We start from the raw sequence: 22011 nt of genomic DNA, 5'->3' as shown, positions 1-22011 counted from the left end.
GAGGCATTATGTTTTCGGGTTGTCCATCCGTCCGTGCTTCCGTCCGTCCGTCCGTCCATCCTTCCGTCCGTCCGTCCTGATTGTGTAGACCGCTGGCGCTATGCTTGAATGAACATCACAGAGGTTGCTAGGAGCATACCTTCTATTGTCAAGAGATGAAAACTGTCTTACCTCCCCTTGATCATGATAGCATCTGAAAGAACACTTTGATGGTGGTTTCCTTGAAACGCCGATTTCCTAGACCACTCGACATGCTCTCATAAAATCATCAATATCTCTGCAACCGAGTACATTTATGAGTCTTGTTATATATGAAATTAAAGCGGAAGAGTAAGGGAATGACGCCATGTTATTTTCAGAAAATCTACCTCCCTCGACTTTTGGATCCTTTTGTTGTAGCAGGTCACATATTTGTGACATTTTGCAGCCATGTACTTTTTCAATGTGATGTGGTCTAAATATTTGGTAACAACAAACAAGAAAAATATGTGTATATCCTGCAATTGAGGGTGCCATATACTTAATGAAAATGCTCACAGTTGATTGGCTATTGCCAACAGGTTGCCATGGTAGTGTTGATTGCTGTGTATCACTACATAGAAAGTGGACCTAGGATAGAAATCCATGGAACTTGATTTCTTCATTCTCATTCCAGGACGTGGAACCTCCCAATTTTTTTTTTTTTTTTTTGAGGGGGGGGGGGGTGGTTAGAAAATTCTTCGATTCCAGAGGGATTCTGTGTCAGCAGAATTGATATTGGGTAGTTAGTATCTTATATCAATTGTAAGTGGCGTGAAAACAGGGAAATGCAATCAGTGTACTCATATACTGTGGATGCAGAATATTGTTGTGGGTAATGCCAATTGACATTTTGATGTTTTTTTAATGTTTTTTTCATCATTTGTAATTTCCATCCAGGATCCTGAGTGCCATCAATGACGTCTGCTAGAGGTATTCCAGAATTCCACTAGATGATAGGAGAAACAACTGCACAGTGACAATGTTTCATTTGTGTGTGTGTTTTTTTTTAATGATTTGTCCAAACAGAAATCTTACTTTCAGATTTATATGATAGTCCTGAAATTTTGATGTAGATGCTCCATATTATTTTTGCACACAATAGAATAGTACATTTTTCATTTTGGCATATCACAAATTCTATAGCTATGATTATTTTGACATATATTGGTTTTGTATGATTGGTAATGAATAAGTGATCATGTACTCATTTTAATACATGTGTGTTGAATTGATTCATTGTATGAGTTTGCACAAAGTGTTTTGATGATTTGACTAAAGTGCCATGTACATAACAAAATATGCAATTTTTAGGTTTATATGCTTTATGATTACTTTAGATAAATATCTAATGCAGTGATGTGTTTGGTATATTTCCTATGAATGCACAAATAGGTGCAATCCTGTCTGTTAGTGTATTCACAAATAATGAATTTACTCCAGAAAATTGTGTCGTTATTTTGAGCAGTAACTGCTCCTGATGAATGTCCACAACATAATATGCATTAAGTTTGATACTACTTTAGCAATAACACCTCAAATGTGAATCATGTATACTAATACTTTTTGTGGAAGGTTCATGCTGTGATTTCATATAGGCGCAAGATTCTCAAGAAATTACCCTATACAGTCCTACAGGGCTGTGTGTTCTGAGGGGAAAATGTCGCACATCCCTCTCATGAATTTATCTTGGAGGTATAGATAAAGACAACTTCAATCTCCAAATTCTTTTTTTCACCTTGCAAATAGAGTTTAACAATATCAGTGTAGTTTTACATCTACTTGATAGTTTGGATGAGCGATGTTTGTACTGCTAAGTACTCTTAATATGTCAGCTGCCGTCCTTAATAGTCACATAGTGACACGCAGACTTTATTAGATGCCTTCTCTTCATTTATGCAGTGATTTCTCAATTATACATTGCTTAAAAAACAGAAGTCTGGGAAAATAATGATGAAAATGAGGATATGGACCCCTCCAAAGAACAAAACAAAACAAAACAAACGAACCATAACCTCAAGATATTTGCTACCTCTGCACATTTCAAGTTAAGATCAGTGCATGCTGTTTGATCACGGCATAGAGTTGTGGTATCAAGGAAGATCATGTTGAAATGAAATCATGCAATAGTTTGGGGGAATATCAATATATTTTATGAGATCACTAAAATTGTTTCAGAGAGTTAAGAAAGTGTCCTCGTAAGAGTCACTTCATTTGAGATGCTCTGCTTTCATCTCAGTCTGTGGAAAATCTATATCTTGTTGCAATTCAAGAAAATTCTTTGTAACTTGATGTAAAGTGTTGCTTGTGTATTGAACCAGCAAACTTCAGTCTCTGCCCACAGAACTGTGGTAGTAGTCTATCGGAGTCTAACGGGAGCTTTTCATTATGGATACTTTTCAGGAAAGTATGCCATGTGACATTTTAAATCTTCTGTCCTGTATCAGTGATCCAATGGAGATGAAATGGTAGAAAAACTGACACGGAGTGGGATTGTAAGTTATGAGATTTGTGCATGTTGAATTCTGTCGAGAGAAAAATCTCTCTAATGTGTAGTCACTTACACCCGAGGAGTAACACCAGTGAAAGTGGGTTGCGAGATATGCACCTTGATATACTCTGAATTGATCGTTCACATTCGCAGCAGCAGAATTGCCCACGGAATAAAAACTAAGCACAAAATCATGATAACAAATATCCACTTGTGATATCTCCCTAAATTGTAAATGTGTTCTTACTTTGCACTAATTAAGTAGATGCGAAATTTGTGAAAAAAAAGAATTTGTAAACCTTACAATATTTCATGTTAACAGTAGTCTTTCTACTACTTTTTTTTCCAGTTTTTCATATTATGGTTTTCAAGAAATGATTAAAAGTGGACCAAATTTGATTTTGTATTGATATGATGGGACTCATTACTAGCCAGGACAAGTCTTTTCTTCTGTAATTCTGATATTATCATTTTGGAAAAAAAAGAAAAGTTTTGAATGGATGATGTAAAGGCAGACTGTCTGTTCTTGATGACGGGATTTATTGGCAGGAGAGCAAAGTATTTATCCTTTTAGCTTAACACAAAGAGAAGGTGTTGAAATACTTAGCTATATATCGTGTATAAAAAATTTCAGGGGGTTGTTTCGAATATGTACCTGCACATGAATAATAAATATTGCAAAAATTTTTGTGTGATTTAAGATTAATAGTGATCACACTCGTTATTCGAACACATAAGAAGAAATCATGACAATCCCAGGGACTTAGTATGACAAGTATCTTTTTGTTTGCTGTAGTTTGAAATTTTGAATGGTGTGTGTCATTCATGTCTACATTAAACAGTACTACCAGAATCTAAAAAAAGGCTTTTGAGATAGAAGGCTGAATGGAACATGTCCATGAAAAATATAAATCAAGGGAATAATGATTGTCTTTGATTTCAGAGCTGTTTATGTACTTTCAGAGAATCTTTTATTTTTGTTTATATTTTTTGTCCTTTTGAATCAGTGGTCATAAGCTTGAAGATGTAATGAAATCAAATAAACATTGTGTTTAACATATTTTTTGTTATGAAAGAAATGAATGAAAACTTCAAATTAAATAGTCTTGTATGCACAGCAAAAGTTAAAGGTGTACTTGAATTGTTTGATTTTTGAGTGTCATGTTCTTTAGCTATTTAGTTTATGCATTTATACAGTCAGACAAATCTGCTGCAATATGGGAATCTAGATTGGATGTTCATACAGTAGTGGTTTTTATATGAATGAAATTATAGATTAAAAATTGTTGTGCAAGTAAACTAGATTTGATACAGGAAGAAAAGTTATTCACACGGAGATACACATAATCATATGTGTATTATACATTATATATTTTATGTAATACATGTATATACACTGTATATATATATATATATATATATATATATACCGTAGTTATGGGTAAACTCGGCCTAGCGGGTAAAGTCGGCCGTATGTACTGTGCGCGCTGGCGGCCAACTTTACCCGCTAGGCCGAGTTTAACCATAACTACGGTATATATATATACACACCCATGCACACCCACACACTCATATAAATAGTTACATAGGTGCATATGTAGACATTGGCTTGTATATTAAATTCACTGATACAATGTACATGTAGTGAGATTGATGTACAGTGTATATGTATAACTTTCAGTTTGATACTACATTGTACTTTGTTAATTTGTATTTATGATGGGATAAATACACAAGATTAGAGATGACAAAATAAGTTACAGAATATTTCATATGAATGCATTTATTATTCAGTTTTTTTATTTGTCATCAAATTATCATGAAACCCAATTTCACATTGAAACCAATGTATTACACAACATAAACAGTCTCGTTTATAAATGATTATACATACAATGTAAATTCACATAACATATTTACAAGTTTCTTCAAAAAACAGTACCTACATGTACATAGCGTGTAGTCAAAAAATAATAATAATAATCGGCCCGAAACCAACACCTTAATAAATAAACAAAGCTATACAGACAGTGCAAAAGAACAGAAATAATACCGCCTCATTTTGTTAGAAAATACATCTGTACAAACATGCATGAATGCAGCAGCCATTTGTTGAATTTGCCTTGAGGTTTCCCAGTCAAAAAAAAGAAGGAAAAAATGTGCATATTTGAAACTAACCACTTGAGTTTAATTGTCACTATTAGTAAACACAATGACTTGATGAAAGATATTCATCATTTGTTTGTCGTTCAGCACATTCTGTATTTCTTTTGTGTTGTGCATTCCCTTCTTGAAAAAACGGGGAGGTTTCTTTCCGCTGTTGTGGTATGGTACTTGCAAAGAGCCAAAAAAAAAAAATGACGTGCTCTTCTGCAGGGAATGACGCAGTCAGGGTTTTTCCCCCCTCTTTTCAAAATGACTACAGCTATATGCCGAATACACCATTACAAACAGTAACTTTGGATTAAAAATTCATAGAATTACATGGCAGTTAATTTTCCTACTCACTGTGCAGTACGTATGACAGGCAGTTCGTGAATGAGTGTTTGGTACATCTAAAAGAATAGAACAACTGTTTGCAACTTACACCAAAATAGAAACTCACTGTTTATGCCCACTATGGTGAGATGTGACAAACATAGAAAATTTCTGCCTTTCCGTATCAAAACAAGAATTTGTTCGACAGTGATGTGAATACAAAACTTATGTCTGAACAGAACAAATAATGATCAATTTTAGAGCCATCTCCACACACTGATTAAGTACAATGCCGATACACTTTTGGTACCAATTAGAAATGAAAGTCATATCAACTCTGATTTTACAAGTGATTGTACAAATAAAGCTGTTTAGTACTTACAAAAGTCATTACCCAGACATTGCTCCTTAGGCATATCATGAGTTAAAATCAAATAAGATGAAATCTTGTCAATTGGGATACATCCCACAGTTTTTCCATCAATCATGAACACATAGACACTGCTCTACAAGTTCAGACTACAACATTCTTTTGGGTAGTCTTTTGAACAAAAATAGATTATACTGCATCTAGCAACTACACAGCCCACTGGGTTTGCACTAATGGAGTCAGAATATTGCAATTACTTGCTCATAACTTCATCACATGAAGAGAATTAAGGTGCCTGCATGCACTTCATTGAATTTTGTCATTCTCTACTCCTGAATTTAATTGGCCTTTCATATCAACATCACAAATCATAGGCAGCTATTCCTTTATAAGTTTTACAATTGCATGTGCATGCATGCAGCTAACAGCCAGGTTCATTATCACTCAATGTAAAATCCCTTCAGCCTTGTAATTTCCAAAAGGAAGTTATACGAAGAAATAACACTAAATATACCCCCCCCCCCCCCCGAAAAAAAAAAAGAGAGCGAGAGAAAAAAATAGAAAAATAAAATCCTAATACAATGTAAGTCCAAAGTGTGGTACTTTTCACAGGTATTTGCTAACGGTTGACAGGTCTATTCTATCTACACAGAATAAGTGCATGAGTACCACATCCTGTTAACACTGCACTGATATACCCTGGTATATAAAAAGACAAAGACACTGTATTTTACTTTTTGAGAGGGAGAGTCTTGCGACTGGATTGCCATATTAGATGGAAAGCATTGCATCTCATGTATGTGAGAAACTATTTAAACACATTTTATCCTACAGTGTATGGGAACTGGAAGACAACTTCAAATGTCATAAAAAAAGGATACTAATACTCAACAAATATATCAATCTAATCTTGTCTTTCTAGGTGACTACAGTACCTACAGCATTGATGCACATCTATCAGTAGCAAGCTTGCCACCACCATCCTGACAAAATTACTGTTTAAGAAAAAAAAATATGTAAAAAAAATAACACACCTTGCATTAAATGAGCTATCATCCTGGAACCTTTCAAATGCAATCATTTAACCTTGCAGTAACCTTTAACAAAAAAATGCAATCACTTGACCTCAGGGTAACCTCTCATGCCAAAGACAGTCAAAAGAATCTGTGTGAAGTATGAAACACACGGCTTACAACGGTGTTCACAGATTGCGAGCCTTTATAAGGAGATGACTCTTCTCTTTAGACACTTTTGTATCCTTTGTGCAATAAAGTATGTTACATTCAGGTTAGTGGCATTTTTTTTCCTCTCTTTTTCGGTCTTGTTTCACTGTTGGAATGACTTTGTTATTTTTCTACCAAGCATGACATTTCAAATCATATGTTATACACTTAACATACTGGTGTGTTTGAAACTTTACCTCATTGAATAACATAAAATTTGGGAATGTTACCTGGTAAATCTAACAATGAATATTGATTACATGGACTGTGACTTAATCTCTTTATCTAGGAGATGAAAAGAGAAATGGCTCTGGAAACTCACAATAACATAGGGGATATGATTAAGATTTTAGGATACTACACTAAAATAATATAATGATGAACTGAGGGTATCATTGGGGTTACATACATTTTCATATATGTTATGATCAGTAAATGAAATGGAGTTACTTAAAACAATATAAACTTAATATTTAACGAATTCAGTATGATTCAAATTCATTATGTGATAGAAATCGATCTCATAGAACAATTTTCACTTCAATAAATCCCATCTTTCACTAGTTATCTGATACACTGATATATTCTGTACATCTGTTCATATATATATAGATTTTTTTACATATATTCAACCCTACATAGAGTAAATAAAAGACTTTTCTACAGAATGCTGCATTCAGCGAGGAATCACAAGAATAAGAAATTTTGGAAATAATTGACTGCGACATTACTTTCCAGTTAATGACTCTTTGTGGACACAACAATGACGATGACTGCTACGTCACAGTACACACAATTAACATGTGCAAGAAAACATTCAAAAAACAGTGTCTCCAATTTAGAAGAGATTCCTCAGGGATGGAGGGGGGGGGTGGTGGTCAGGGCTGCCTAAAAAGCATCTTAGATTGATAGACACGAGACCCTTACACCATGGAATGACGACAGGACTTTGCTAGAGAGAAGGGAAGTACAGTGTACTCTTCCCATTTCTATTTCACTGAGTCTGAGACGACATTTATGATGTCATCAGTTCAATGTTTTTTTTCTTTTATAGTAGAATTTCTTTGATGCTGTGCTTTAATGTGTCGAAAACTTTTCCCCGTATGATTTTAGCCACTTGTTAGGCTTGCTAGTCTCATGGGGTTGTTTTTTAATGTGCAAGAGAATCAATGTGAAAAGCTGTATGATTCACCCATCAGCGTATATACAGCTTCAACCATGTATAGAAACAGAACATAACAGAAGGGTAACTTCCTTCAATATAGTATACATTCCTTATGCATGCTTAATGGCGCATTTTTTGTTCTGTCTGTGTGTCTTTTTTTTTTTAACAGCTTTCAAAATTGTAGGCAGCTTTGAACCATAGCTTGCAATAGACAGCAATAGATACAAAGACGATATATTCCCCCAGGGAAGATATTGAAATATGAAGCAAGTTCCACAGTCTGCAATGATCTACAATCCAGCTGGATATCGGTACCAGAAATCTGTTCTTCAACTCCTTGAAATATTAAAAAAATGTTATAAATGACTTTTTCTATACACTATCATGAAGTGATCCTTAAAGCACTTTTTTTTTTTTCTAACAATCATCTTCAAATTTCATGTGTCAGCTTTAGAAAGGCGACTGACTGCGTAACAGCAGTCACAAAGGCCATATTGAGAGAAATCAGCAATATTAGAAAACTATCAAACATCATTCAAACACATGCCACTGTACACTTTGTGCTTCTGGTAACCTCTAGCCGGCCCACACAACCACATAATACATCGAGCCAATGCCTAAAACATTTGCTTTATAGCCCTCAGCTGTTCCGATACAAGAGAACAACTGCAGTTACCATGGATACTGTGTGATAGCCAAATCTGCCTCTGGAGATGGGATAATATATCAACTTTTTGGTTTGAGGTATTGACGTATTCCAACTTTCAATCTGAGGTCTCTGCCATGACTTTGGGAGAGACATAATTCGAAAAGAAATATAGACATTGGGGGCCTTGGATGATACTGTAATTGACTTTTTCATGGCACAAAATGTACAACAAATATTGCAAACAGACCGAGGGTGACAAAAATTTCTTTTCTATGACTGCACCACCCTTCAAAGGAACAACATTCCACGAATCACATCTATGGACATAAGTGTATCACTTGGCATACAATGACACTAGTTATAAAATATTTGGAACTCTTAGTCCTCATTACGGTCAAGCTTGCTCTTTCTGCTACTTCACATTGTTCACAAGAAACAGCTACACCGTGAATTTAATGGAGTTAGGAGCTGAAAGTGTGTCTCAAAACACCATCAAAATGTTTCAGTGTTGTAGGAACACTGTTTATTTATTTATTTTTTTTACTAGTCACACACACTACTATGTATCCAAGATGGATAAGTTTCTCATATCCTTCTAGTCCTGCAAGATTCTTCACTTTAAGTTCTGGCCACACCGGCTCTGATGACAAGTAAATAGGTACTAACATCATCATCTGTGGATATGGAACAATGAACTCTTGGCACAGCTCAAAGCCAATCCGTAATATTTTCAGCTACTTCTGTCCTGATACTAGAAGGGAAGCTATCCGGACTAAATCCCAAGTCTAATACAGTTGATGTCCTTCGATATCTATCATCTGTCTGTATTCCGAATTACCAAACTGCCACTTAAATGATTAGGTGCTGTACAGATAATTGCAGGTGCCTTATATATTTTTTCTTGGGACAGTAAACCTCTAGACTTGACTATTCCCTCCTCAGAAAACTTCGCCAAAGTCGCAAGCTCTTCAATGAGCAGGGTGAAAAATGACCAGGCATTACATGAATGTAACTTGTGGAAGTGTTCAAACATGGCCTGGGACTTTCCTTCTGGATTTGCTTCTTTGAGACACAATTCACTGGCACAGTTTGGTCTCTACGAAAAGACATTGCCAAATGACCTTGCATCTTTGTTTTGTTTATAATCAATCAATATCGTCAACAAACATGTACAGCAAGAATGATACAAATCTACTCCAGGAATCTGCGTTTGTGTTGAGTGAAGTGAAAAGTAAGAACGACACTTAGAATTACAGCTAGGAATCACTGAAACTGCCATAACATCTACCAATATGTGTGATACCCATCATGGCATCAAATTATGCCATCTTTCAAGCATATTATCATAGACAAACTGCTAGAAATGATATAAAAGTATGAGACATACTCAATTTGGTTAAAATGGCCACTAACCCAGAGATCCTTATCAGCAACACCTGAATGTCCATATCCACAAAACACGCATAACTCGGTCAAACTGCTCTAAGTTATTAAACAGTATAGGTGCAATGAATCCAAACTCCCTGCCTTAATGTGCTCTATTATCTATGATGTGTCAGATCTTGTGGTTACTTGTGTGATTCTGTGTGTGTGCATGTCTTGGAAGGTTGTTGAGGGATGTTCTTTGTGGCTGCACAATCTTGTTTCAGCCACAAATATCACTGTGGCTTCTCATTTCAGCTATTTTGAACACACAAAAACTTTAACCCCAAAGAAACAGCCACGCTTATATAAAGTCATAGACATCACAATCAATATCACAATGCTACCCGCACTTCTACACATAATCATGTCTAGTCGAGAATGCAAATCACAGACATTTCTTTTTTGTTGTTGTTTTTTCCCCAAATGAGCGATAACATTCCCAATGCGAAATGAGTGGTACCATCCCTGACAAGTCGGGGCATACACATCACTCCAGACAGTAATTGAGCCTCGAATGCCATCACAGCACATGGCATACATCCCATTTGCGGCGTCTGTACAACACGCAGACCAATGCCCACTTTTGACGGACAAGTATCTCGGTTCTCTTTCCTTGGAACGTTTCCAAACAGCAGACGACGGTCCTCTACCTTGGTCTCAATTCAAAGCTGCACTTGGATTTTTTTTTTTTTGAAGAAAGACATACTCCAACGCGGACAGACTCCCTCTCGATCTGCCCCGATGCAAAGCTCTGCCTGACACAGCTCAGTTAAAGCAGGATATATCTTCCACTTGGCGCTATGTACAAAACAATCGCACTGTCTCACAAGCAAAAGAAGACTGACGAACATCCCTTCCGTTGCAAACGATGGGCTCATAGGGACGGCTAGTGTGTGTTTATATGGCAGTCATGGACCTGCCGTTGCCCGTCTTGGGCGCCCCCACTCGCTCCCGGTCCCCAGAGTTCGCCGAGTTGTTGTGCTGGTGCGACTGGGCCTGGTTCCGCCTCTTGTTCTTCTTCAGTTTCGTCATGTCGTCCGTGAACATGTCCCCGGTCCGTAAGGCTGAGATGAGCTCGTCAAAGTCTCCATCACCGTTGCGTTTCCCTTTCCCTGCTGTGCTCTTCTTCTTCCGCTTGTCCGTCCTCTGAGAATTCCAAAGCAGACAAGAGGAAAAAGCAATGACAATCATACTATGTTCTCTTCAAGATTCTGAATTTCCTGTACACACATTGCATACAATCCATCAGCTACCTAAGGGTAAACTGGGCAATAAAAGCACTGGAGCATTCATAACCCATAAAAAAAAAGAAAATGAAAATAACAAAATAAATGATATAATGAAAACATAAGTAGCTTCAAATTAATGACATGTTTAATAACACCTACCATGAAAGACTTCATGTGTAATCAAAAGGTTCTCATATTAACTGTTATGCTAATTTCAGTGTGCATGTACCATTTACAATTGCAACATATATGCATGAAATGATGCTACATGTAATTCATGTCAAAATTAGTGTACACGCAGCAAACAGCATCAGTGTTGATATACATCAAGAAAAGAAATTTTGGCGCTATAGGTTCCATACAAACTAAACTGAGAAATTGCTTTAAAAATCTGACTTTGGGCAGACAAAACACTGCAGCAGAAATCACAAGAATACATCTGAATATGACAACACTTGACCAGCTCAGACTTGTATCACACCTTCTGTTGCGAGCATTTAGTTTTATACTTTCTATTATTCACATGATAATGCCATTTGTCAGCCCTACACGGGCTCAAGAGATGGGTGAAGTTTTTACTCACATCTCTCTCAAGCTTTGCCCGCCTCTCTTCCTCCTCCTTCTTCTTTCGGATGTTCTCGTTGTCCAGCCGGGCGTCTCGGAATGATTGTAGGAAGAGGTCAAAGGTCCCAAACAAATCCTCAGGAGTGACCTTGGTGGCGTCCTCACCAAAGGACTTGGCCATTTTCTCAAACTATTCAAAACGAGAGAAGAAGGGCAAGCTTATGGTAAATAATATTTTTTTTTTATATTTTCCCCAAGCTTAAAAGCTTTTCCTGGTTTGTGGCTTAAAAAAAAAAAAAAAAAAAAAAAAAAAAAATGCCCAGGAGGGTTGCCACCTCCCATTCATACAATGTTGTCACATCTTTTTTTTTTTTTTTTTTTCCTTAAACTTCTTCCTATCATCTTGAAAATATTAAAATGATGAAAAAAACAAGACCTTAGCCAAAAAATTACTACAGGATATCTTGTGGAACATTTCATTTTCCCTCAAAAGACTGATGTGCTCATACCAAGAGCATTGAAAAGCAATCAAACATATCACTATCTTGCATCATTAGGACTGAGCAAATATTTCTAGATCATTAGAGGGAAGCATTTACATCTATCTGCTTTTATGCGTTGCTTGAAGGGTTGCATGGTGAAGTTAATAAGGGAGAAATGTTTGCGGTACCACCATGAGTATACACATGGTGTTTAATACCGCAAACCCTTCTCCCTTATCTGCTTTTAGTCTCATTCTATGGTCATCTGCTTACCGGGCCATTCTCAGATTAAGTGTTCAATTCCATGTGAGTAAAACCGAAAAATCAACCACAAAGTAATACATTCAAAGATGTGTTTTCGGAAACTTCAAAACCGGTCAAATACGAAACAAAAAGTGGAACATTCTAAATGATGGCCATTCATTGAGTAAAAATGAATTGAAATAGAGCATCATATATGATTTTTGATCACCAATCAGATACGTTACCGCAAATTTACATGTTGTAATGGACTCCTAACTCTGAATTAAATTTATTGTTTTGATCCGATTTCTGTTCAGGAAAAGACATCTGTCCCCCCTAAAGATATTGGGATTTTTCAAGAGGTAAAGATGTTGTCATCCCTTGCTAATTGGTACAAATTATTTCTGTGTGGTAGGTTGAAATATGCTTTTTGCTGAAATGAAATATAACCTTAAGATTCACTTTGTATTTTTTGCAAATTTCGCTTACAAATAAAGTTTCGAATCCCACAAATCATGCAAAGGGAACGATCCGATCTGGAATTTCCACAGGAAACAAATATGAATTGCTTTCCCGGGGAAATAACTATTGAAAAACATCGAATCACCTTTGGTAACGTATCTGGTAAGATATAAGTAATAATTTTAGTTGTGTATGAATTAATAAATATCACCTGTTTAATTATTTACCTCATGAATTGATGTAAAAATGAATAATGTAAGCCCAAATTAACCATTTTAAACATTGTACGTAATATTTAAACTATGAAATGTAGTGGAAAAGAGCCCTAAATGTGAAAGCTGAGTTCTTCATTCACAGAATATTCTCATCTTACGTCTGAATGTATTTATCCATCTGCCTATAAATATTCATTAAGTTTTGATGGATAATGCAAACAAGGTTTAAAATATATATTTTTGCAGGCACTTAGAAGGAAGTAGGTACAGTCTCTATGAACTCGATGTGCTAAACAGTTGTTTGACCTATGGTAACGTATTTGGCTCATTCCTTTTAATGAAAATGAATAAATAATTGTTCAACTTATCAATGAATCTTGAGTAGTTCTTCATATGTTGAAAAACACTAGAATAAATATGCAACAGAACACTGGAACTTTTCTCGGAAGCGTTTCATAAACTACTTTTTACTCTTTCAAAGTTTGGTAACGTATCTGGCGTACCGTAAATGAATCTGTCGGTGAAGTTACAGAGCAATATCTACTGAATATTCTTCATTTGAACATAACTTTAATTTTTTATGGAAGCGTCATTCTATGCAGAATTATTTTATAAACACTTTGTTTTACATAACATTATTTGTCACCGTGGGTGCCCTGAATTATACGTAACGTATCTGCTAAATCTGAAAAGCAAAAAACTGATATGCTGAATCTTAGCTTCGTCTTGTAAAATAAACGTTCAAAGTTGTTGCATAGAATATGAAAGTGGCTGGGTTTTATAGAATAGAACTTTGGAGTTTACGAGCACACAACGATTTGTTTGTAAAACCATTTACAATTTCTTTTCAGCATTTTGATTATGTGGTAACGTATCTGTCGGAAAACTTGGCATTAAGTTGTGAGACACTGACGCACAAAGAAAAATCATGTGGAAGTGTTGCTCTTTTTCACCTCTCTGTCCTTTTGGTGTAAGAATATAATCCTGAGGTCCAACAAAACGAAGCATGTAATGTGTAGGGATGAATTTTGACCAGATTTGATCCCCAGAAAGCACAAGACCAATGAGCAAAATTCGGTCACGTATCTGGGGTAACGTATCTGTGGTAACGTATATGGTCGATCATATTATTATGAGAGCGATATCTACCAAATATTTCTCACTTGTACTAAACGTTAATGTTGAATCGATGCGTCATTCCGAGGAGTAATGTATAATATACAATTTGTTTGATATTGCAATATCTGTCGCCGTGGGTGGCGTGAAAAGTATGTAACGTATCTGTCCAAATAAAAGTGTAGAAAACCGATATTTCAAACATTGTACCGTATTCTCAATAAAGAGCTGTTGCACAAAAAATCTAAGTACTTGCAGTGTATGAAGTATATCCTCAGGGTTTCATATACACAGGGTCATTGCATAGTCTTGTTATTTTCGCAATGCTGTAACACTAAAGAAACTGGTAACGTATCTGGCGGTGAATTTGGCGACAGGTTTCAAAAGGCTATAAAAAAAGAAGTCAATAAAAGTTTTGGAACTTTTTGAGTATTGTGATTAGCACATATGATATGCTCATCGTCCATGAAAATGATATTTGGAAAGTATGTTTGTGGACGGAGAGGAGCAATAAAACATAATTCTGAAATAGCCGGCGACACTGCGTTTTGGGGGTCTTAGCGAAGTTTAACAGCAAAATTTTATACAAAAAGGCAGACAACCGCATTTGATCGTGTTTATTTTTAACAAATAAAGTCCTCGTGATATATTATAAACATTTAAATAGTATCTAATAGGTTTCAGGGAACCGCAAACTGTCATGGAATGTCGGCGACACCAAAATTCCGTATTTGAACGCTTTTACTGAGAATGGGCCTACCTTCTCCTTGGCCTCCTTCAATAGATCCTGGATCTTTTCGAAGCTGATGGATGAGAGCGTTTTAAAGTCACTCATCACCGACACAAACTTGTCGTGTTTGTCTGTCTTTGTCTTCTTTGTCTTGTGATACTCCACTTCCTGTTGATGTAAACAGAGTTGAGTGCGTTTATATTTTAATGCTGGGGAGTATGTTTCCACAAAATATGTATGCTTGGAAAATAACTACTAGTCAAGTCCATAACTTATGTTAATTTGCTTGAAGAGCATCACTGGAAAAAAAAATCAATTCTTTATTCATCTATCTACTTATTTATCTATTTTCACAAATGATTGACAAATTGCCCTTCATTGGCACAAATATACATCAATTGTGCGGTGTTTTGAACATTCAAATAGTCGTGATAAAGATCATGGGCACAAATATTTGGGTGGAATTCGAATCCATGACCAGACATCATATCTATTAGATTTCCGAGCTTTTGACCGACAGCCAGTCCTGGTTCTTATCCTATAAACAGCGGGTAAATCAAATATTTATTGTGATAAAAAAGTCTAAACTCACATTATGTTTCTCACTTTCTACCACAATGACTTCTTGCATAGTCAATGCTCACCATTGATGTCAAGATCATTATTATCTGAAAGTTAATTTGCCCTCTTTTTGCAAGACAGAATATTTCATCTCTTCACATCTTAGTGTATACCCAAATTTGCTCTGTTGTTTATGAAGATCCTGAAATAATATCCCCAAGATATTTAAAATGACTCATCTACCCTGTGACTAACCCTTACAGCCAATAAAACTGTTATCACCACCCAGCACAGAAGACTCAGATTATACCAGTATATCTTCTCAGATTTCTTGTCAAAGGTATAACATTCACCTCTTGATTGAAATAGTGACAGCAACTGCGCTTTATTTCACTGCATTTCTGTTTTTAATAGCTGATGTTAGTCATGGACATTTCCCTTATCCCCAAATGTAATTGTATAACCTTGTAGAGCAATAACACACAGCCATGAAATTGCCAAAAGTTTGGTGTTTTTTACCCAAAGAACTCACCTTTTCCACTTCCCTGAGACCAGCTGCAATTTGTGCAACCTCCTTCTCCAGTTCCTGGATGCTGAAACATAGACAAAATAAATAAATGAATAAATAAATATATAAATAATAATAATAATAATAAAAAATTGTGCAATGGAGCAAAATTGTTCTGGGTCAGTATGACATAGGGCTGATGTGCATACAGGCAAGATAAATTATCCAAATTTTGATGTCAGTGTATTGTTCAAGCAAACAATGATACTGAGATCTACTTTTCTTTTCACACTGAGCAGGATTAGGTAAACTACAATATACATATGTATGTAAGGAATGTGTAATGAATTTGAAAAAAAAACCCAATAACTTTGGGGGTACACCTCACCTGTTTTAGAGGTGTTATACTACAACTTGAACACTTTCTTTGATGAAACAGTTTCCCAGTGCCTCAAAGCAACTGACTGAACACTTTTTTATATATGGACACCACACTCATCATAAAGAGGCATTATTTGTATTTGAAGACAAGCACAACACACAGAAAACAAATCAACACAAAACAAAACAAACATCTATACTTTGTACTCATGCATATGGATCTGCTGAGAATAGTAAAAGTATGCAATGTTATAAACCCTGTTGTGAAGTACGTGCACTTTTTCATTTACCATATCTACTTTAAAGTCTAGAGTTCACAGTCCAGACTACACTTTCAATGAAAGTGTACATGTCTGTTCTATTCTTATTTTCCTTTGACTGACTGAACTTTACCCTTGAAATATTACACAAACTTACTTGACTTTTGCTGCAGTGGGGACATTGGGCAGTTCTTCTTCAAGCTTGACAACATCAGGAAACTGTGATGAGAAAAAAGGAGGAAAACATTGGGTCAAAATGCTTTCTATAAATGACTAAAAATTGTGAATTTACAAAAACACTGTATGGACAAAAGTGATACCTGTATGACATGACTGGCTTTGACAATTGTATTTAGACTACTTGTATATGGCATCGCTATCAAAGTTGTCTCCAAATGAGTAAACATCATATGTACCATGATCTCACTTACCTTTTACTACTAATACCTGACAGGATATACACCTTTTTTCTCACTGATTTGTTAAATCAATTGCTCTCATCACTATTATGACAGCTATTGTGATTTTCAGCATCAATGGTTACTCATCATCATCTCTGTTGCTGCTAGCTCACACATCTTTGTTGTCATTAACACCATCATAAAACAAATCTTTACTGAGATCACAATCATGTGTAAGAATACTTTCATTAATAGCTATCCCTGAAGTAACTCCAATTCACCACTAATACTGACATCATCGTTCATCACTTCCATCATAGTCAATACTACAATAAGCATCATCATCATTATGCCCAATCATCATTGTAATCTTCAACATCATCACCCTTATCACCATCACCTTTATCATCTTCATCTTCATATCATCAAGTCTACAATCATCCATTGTCATTTATCATCAACCCTGTCATCACTATCATCATCTTCATTCTCATTGTCATTTACTACTGTCACTATCATTCTTATCATCATCATCTTTGTTGTCATAATTATCATCATCTCCATGTTGTGATCATTATCCGCCATCATCATCATCACTACCATCACTATCATCATCATCACCATCATCACCATCATCATCATCATCACCAGCACTATCATCATCAGCAGTACCATTACCATCATCACCATCATCATCATCATCATCATCATCATCATCATCGTCATCATCGTCATCATCGTCATCATCATCATCATCATCAAAAGCTGCCATCTGTGTGAACTCATCCCCCATCAGGTCAACCCTTACCACCACCACTCCCATCATCACCATCACGCTACCAGTTGGTCTGGATGACTCACCTTCTTCTCTAGCATATCGATGAGGTAATGGAGCAGGGTGACGTTCCTGTTGGAGCTCGACTTGGTGTCGATGATCTTGTTCAGACTGCTGACCTTGAAGCCATACGCATTGCCTCGTGCCCCCCTGTTCATGTAGTTGCCGAAGGCTAGCACTATCTCGAGGATCTTCTTCAATTTCTTGCTGCTGCTCACCTCTTTCGAAGCTTTGAGGAGGGCTGAGGATGAAGAAAGATTCAAATCATCAGTGAGAAGATGCACTCCTTGGTATCTCAATAACCTGTAATATGCATATCTAGCAAAGACAGAACTACTGGAAGAAACATAAAGGAGAAAAATTTGACAACTCACCTTCAATTTTTGGCTTCATATCGCCCATTCTCTCCTGGAAGCGTTTCTTAAAGAAGAGACACTTTAACCGCTGCTCGTAGTGGTCAATGCGGCTCATTTCGAGGAAGAATCTGTCCGCCCTTGCCATGTTGTCCACCTCCTTCTCATGCTCCTTGAGGAGACTGATTTCCTCTGGGGTTGGCACGTACTTCAAGAGCTATAATGGTTATTATGAAACACAGGAGTATTGTACTGTTATCAAGATATAAGATATCATCTTCACAGGAGCTATAATGATAATTATTATACACAGAAATATTGTACCATTACCAAAATATAGCAGATCATCATCACTTAATTGAAGTTAATCAAACAACAACAAAGGAAAACACTGAAGGATGTAAAAACACAAATTATTAAGGCACATATGACAGAGATATATCCACTTCAAGAAGTAAACCAACTTCTTATTGACTAATATTAGGCATATAACTGTACTACGTAAAACTTGGAGTGATCAGTAACTTGATAGTATTTCATTAGTCCTGGTGTTCAGTAGCTTGTGGAACTAAGTTAAGTACCTCATACAGCGTTGCAGTGTGGAGGGTTTTGCAAGACCTACTACAAGTGCTTGAGGAATACTGAGAGCTAAATGACACTGATATATAAGAAAGACTAAGAGAGAGTGATAGAGTGGGAGAGAACATTTTTTTTTGTTTCATTCAAACACTTTATGCGCCTTTAACATCATATGTCGTTGTTGCCAATGAAACCTGACAATTCAGAGAAGGAAAACTAGGGGCCAAACAGCTATGATAGCAAGGAAACACAAGAGCCAGTAGGCCAAGGGGGTAGGACCGGAGGAGTGGGCGCGTTGTGGAAGAGTGGATAGGATGGAAGAGAAGGCGACTGACCTGCTCCAGCATGTCTCTAGGAAGACACTCGGCGGTATCCATGCTGAGGATGGCCCGGGAGATCTCCTGATTGGTCAGCTTGAGCTTGGTGAGCAGGATGGAGCAGTTCTGGGCCCGTCGGCCGTCGATCAGGGCCAGCTCCTTCACCCTCTGGGACCTGATGCTGGTGGTGGTGATCTCCTCCGCATCCTCGCCCTTCTTCTGGTAGGCGGAGAACTTGCTGTCAAACTCTGGCAGGTCGAGCATCTTGATCACCTGCAGAAAGCAGCCATGACAAGGAAGCACACATTCAATGCAATAGCTCCCCCCATTCCTATGAAAGGTATAATATTGGCTTGGCTATCCTGGGAATACTAGGGGGTCACAGTTCCTACATTTAAAGATGGAAGTTCTCGCTGATTTAAACACTCAAGATCTGTTGGGTGCAAGTTTTAGTGCAATGTCTATTTCTCATGGAATAATGAATGTACTAAAAGTCCTTGTGTATTATATCATCTACTGGTATAATATGCAGTAATAACAATCTTGCTTCCTGACATACACCTCAGTCTGTAACTTTCCAAAATTGCTACAAATTATTACTTGTGGCCACTTTTTTTGAGCCAGAGCAAAATGGTTCCATTTGTACCTAAGTGTGTTTCTCGGTTTAACATGATATTAACATTCATTTAATTTCTTTATATTTTTCATTGAAAACTGGGGGGTTCTTCCAACTGAAATTAGAAACCAGTCAACCTTTTTTGTTATTTGTGGTAGATTACCATACGAGTACTGCTGAGTGTCCCACTTCTCTTTACATCTTGCATTATTTCTAATTCATTCTTCTAATACCAGTTTTATACTATATAGTTACATTAACTGCTCAATGTAACCATACCACATCCTGCTTGTATCGCATTTCAGCACCACTAGTGACTCGCTTCGCTTTAAAAATCCATGTGACTTCTTGGCATGGCGCCACTGGGGTCACATGTGTTTTATGCTGGTGCAGTGACTATCAGTAGTTAGAATGCTACGGTTTAAAGCACAACATTGCAAAACTGGAGAACTCAGTTGAGGGAAAAGAAGGAAAGATGGAAAAACAAGAGACCCGCGGGTCTAGCGCTCACCTGAGTATCGCAAGTTCACCTTTCACGCAGTCACTAATCTAAATTATTCACAGCTCTACCAAAATTTGACCAGGCACTCTCAAGTAGAAGATGAAAATGTACAATAAGGGCCCATTTTTTAAAAGATTCCTTAATTTGGGGGGATTGGGGCCCCCTGGGGCCCTCTGGGTGGGGCATGGTGCTCATTTTGATAAATTGTGATCCTGATCCCCTAGGGATGCTACTTGCCAAGTTTGACGAAAATCCATCATGAGGTTTTCAGGAAGAAGATGAAAATGTACAATTTAGGCCCCCATTTGGACCTTCCCAACCACCCCCTCCCCGAGGGGCACCCCTGGATCTCCTATGAACAAACTTGAAACTACAGTCATTAATGTACTCACTCATAGTATTATCTTAGCTCTATAACTTCTGATACTAGAGAAGATTTTAAAAGATTCCTTCATTTTTGGGGTGTGGGCCCCCCGGGGGCCCCCTGGGTGGGGCATGGTGCCCATTTTAACAAATTGAGATCCTAGCTCCTTAGGGATGTTACCTGCCAAGTTTGGTGAAAATGGGTCACGGGGTTCTCAAGAAGATAAAAATGTACAATTTAGGCCCCATTAGGATCCCTCCTCACCCCCCTCCCCTGGGTCCCAAGGGGGGCACCCCTGATTCTGCCATGAACAAACTTGAAACTACAGTCATTAATGTACAAACTCATAGTATTAACTTAGCTCTATCACTTATGGTTCTAGAGAAGAAGATTTTTACAGATTCCTTAATTTTGGGGGGTTTGGGCCCCCTGGGGCCCCCTGGGTGGGGCATGGTGCCCATTTTAACAAATTGAGTTCCTAACCCCCTAGGGATGCTACGTGTAGCTGCCAAGTTTGGTGAAAATGGGTCATGGGATTCTTAAGAAGAAGATGAAAATGTACAATTTAGGCCCCATTAGAACCCCTCCCCACCCCCCTCCCCTGGGTCCCAAGGGGGGCACCCCTGATTCTGCCATGAACAAACTTGAAACTACAGTCATCAATGTACTAACTCATAGTATTAACTTAGCTCTATCACTTCTGGTTCTAGAGAAGAAGATTTTTACAGATTCCTTAATTTTTGGGGGTTTGGGCCCCCCTGGGGGCCCCCTGGGTGGGGCATGGTGCCCATTTTAACAAATTGAGTTCCTAACCCCCTAGGGATGCTACCTGCCAAGTTTGATGAAAATCGGTCATGGGGTTTTCAAGAAGAAGATGAAAATGTAAAAAGTTTACGCACGACGCACGACGCACGACGGACGCCGGACGAAGGGCGATCGCAATAGCTCACTTGAGCCTTTGGCTCAGGTGAGCTAAAAAAATGAATGTTTGTGATGGATGGTACCCAAGGAATTCACATTTTCAGGTGCCAGTGAACCAAGGTGCATGATATATGTACATGACTGATAGCCCTTTCATCCTAGTCACTTGGTGATCACACATGAGATTCAATGGGAAATCAAATGGGGAACACCAATGAGAAATTTCTTTCATACTGGCAAATGAGCTCCTGAATTAATTTTTCTCGCCCGCTCATCTGCAGTGCGAGTACACGTTTATGGCACACTCGCAAAATGGCCCACAAGGTGATGTTGATATGTTGACCTTCACTTTGCACTCAAAAGAGTTTACCTGCTATGCCTTTGATACTACAGTGTCTGCCAGGAGTTTGTAGGGACAAATGCCAGTTAACCACGAATGGTTCATGAGCACACTTCTGAAAAATCATCTGATATTCTACCTGGGAGTTTACCCATGATGCTTATCACATTACAGCGTCGCCGGCGAGATCTCTGGAAATCTTGCATTAAATTT

At 37.4% G+C, this 22011-nt stretch overlaps 2 protein-coding genes across 2 annotated transcripts in view; one reads left to right on the top strand and one right to left on the bottom strand.

Moving 5' to 3' along the window:
• The window catches only part of LOC139738706 (legumain-like), a 28580-nt gene extending 27005 nt beyond the window's left edge, over window positions 1-1575 (top strand). Inside the window, exon 13 of the mRNA XM_071649344.1 lies at window positions 919-1575. Within this exon, the coding sequence (XP_071505445.1) occupies window positions 919-949 (31 nt within the window). The 3' untranslated portion in view covers window positions 950-1575. The remainder of the gene's footprint in view (window positions 1-918) is intronic.
• A 7283-nt stretch (window positions 1576-8858) lies between these two features.
• Window positions 8859-22011, bottom strand: part of LOC139739201 (disheveled-associated activator of morphogenesis 2-like) — a 123263-nt gene continuing 110110 nt past the window's right edge. Inside the window, exons 17-24 of the mRNA XM_071649818.1 lie at window positions 19074-19328; window positions 18181-18376; window positions 17833-18047; window positions 16728-16789; window positions 15954-16014; window positions 14891-15028; window positions 11632-11802; window positions 8859-10965 (exon numbers count right to left, since the gene is read on the bottom strand). Coding sequence (XP_071505919.1) covers window positions 10717-10965; window positions 11632-11802; window positions 14891-15028; window positions 15954-16014; window positions 16728-16789; window positions 17833-18047; window positions 18181-18376; window positions 19074-19328 — 1347 coding nt within the window. The 3' untranslated portion in view covers window positions 8859-10716. The remainder of the gene's footprint in view (window positions 10966-11631; window positions 11803-14890; window positions 15029-15953; window positions 16015-16727; window positions 16790-17832; window positions 18048-18180; window positions 18377-19073; window positions 19329-22011) is intronic.

The sequence above is a fragment of the Diadema antillarum genome, unplaced genomic scaffold (genome assembly GCF_040938485.1).
Source record: "Diadema antillarum isolate AM-2024a unplaced genomic scaffold, OU_Dant_1.0 scf00000029, whole genome shotgun sequence".
Taxonomy (NCBI): Eukaryota; Metazoa; Echinodermata; class Echinoidea; order Diadematoida; family Diadematidae; genus Diadema; species Diadema antillarum.
Note: the sequence above shows the minus strand (reverse complement) of the source record. Positions and strands in the feature narration are given on the sequence as shown.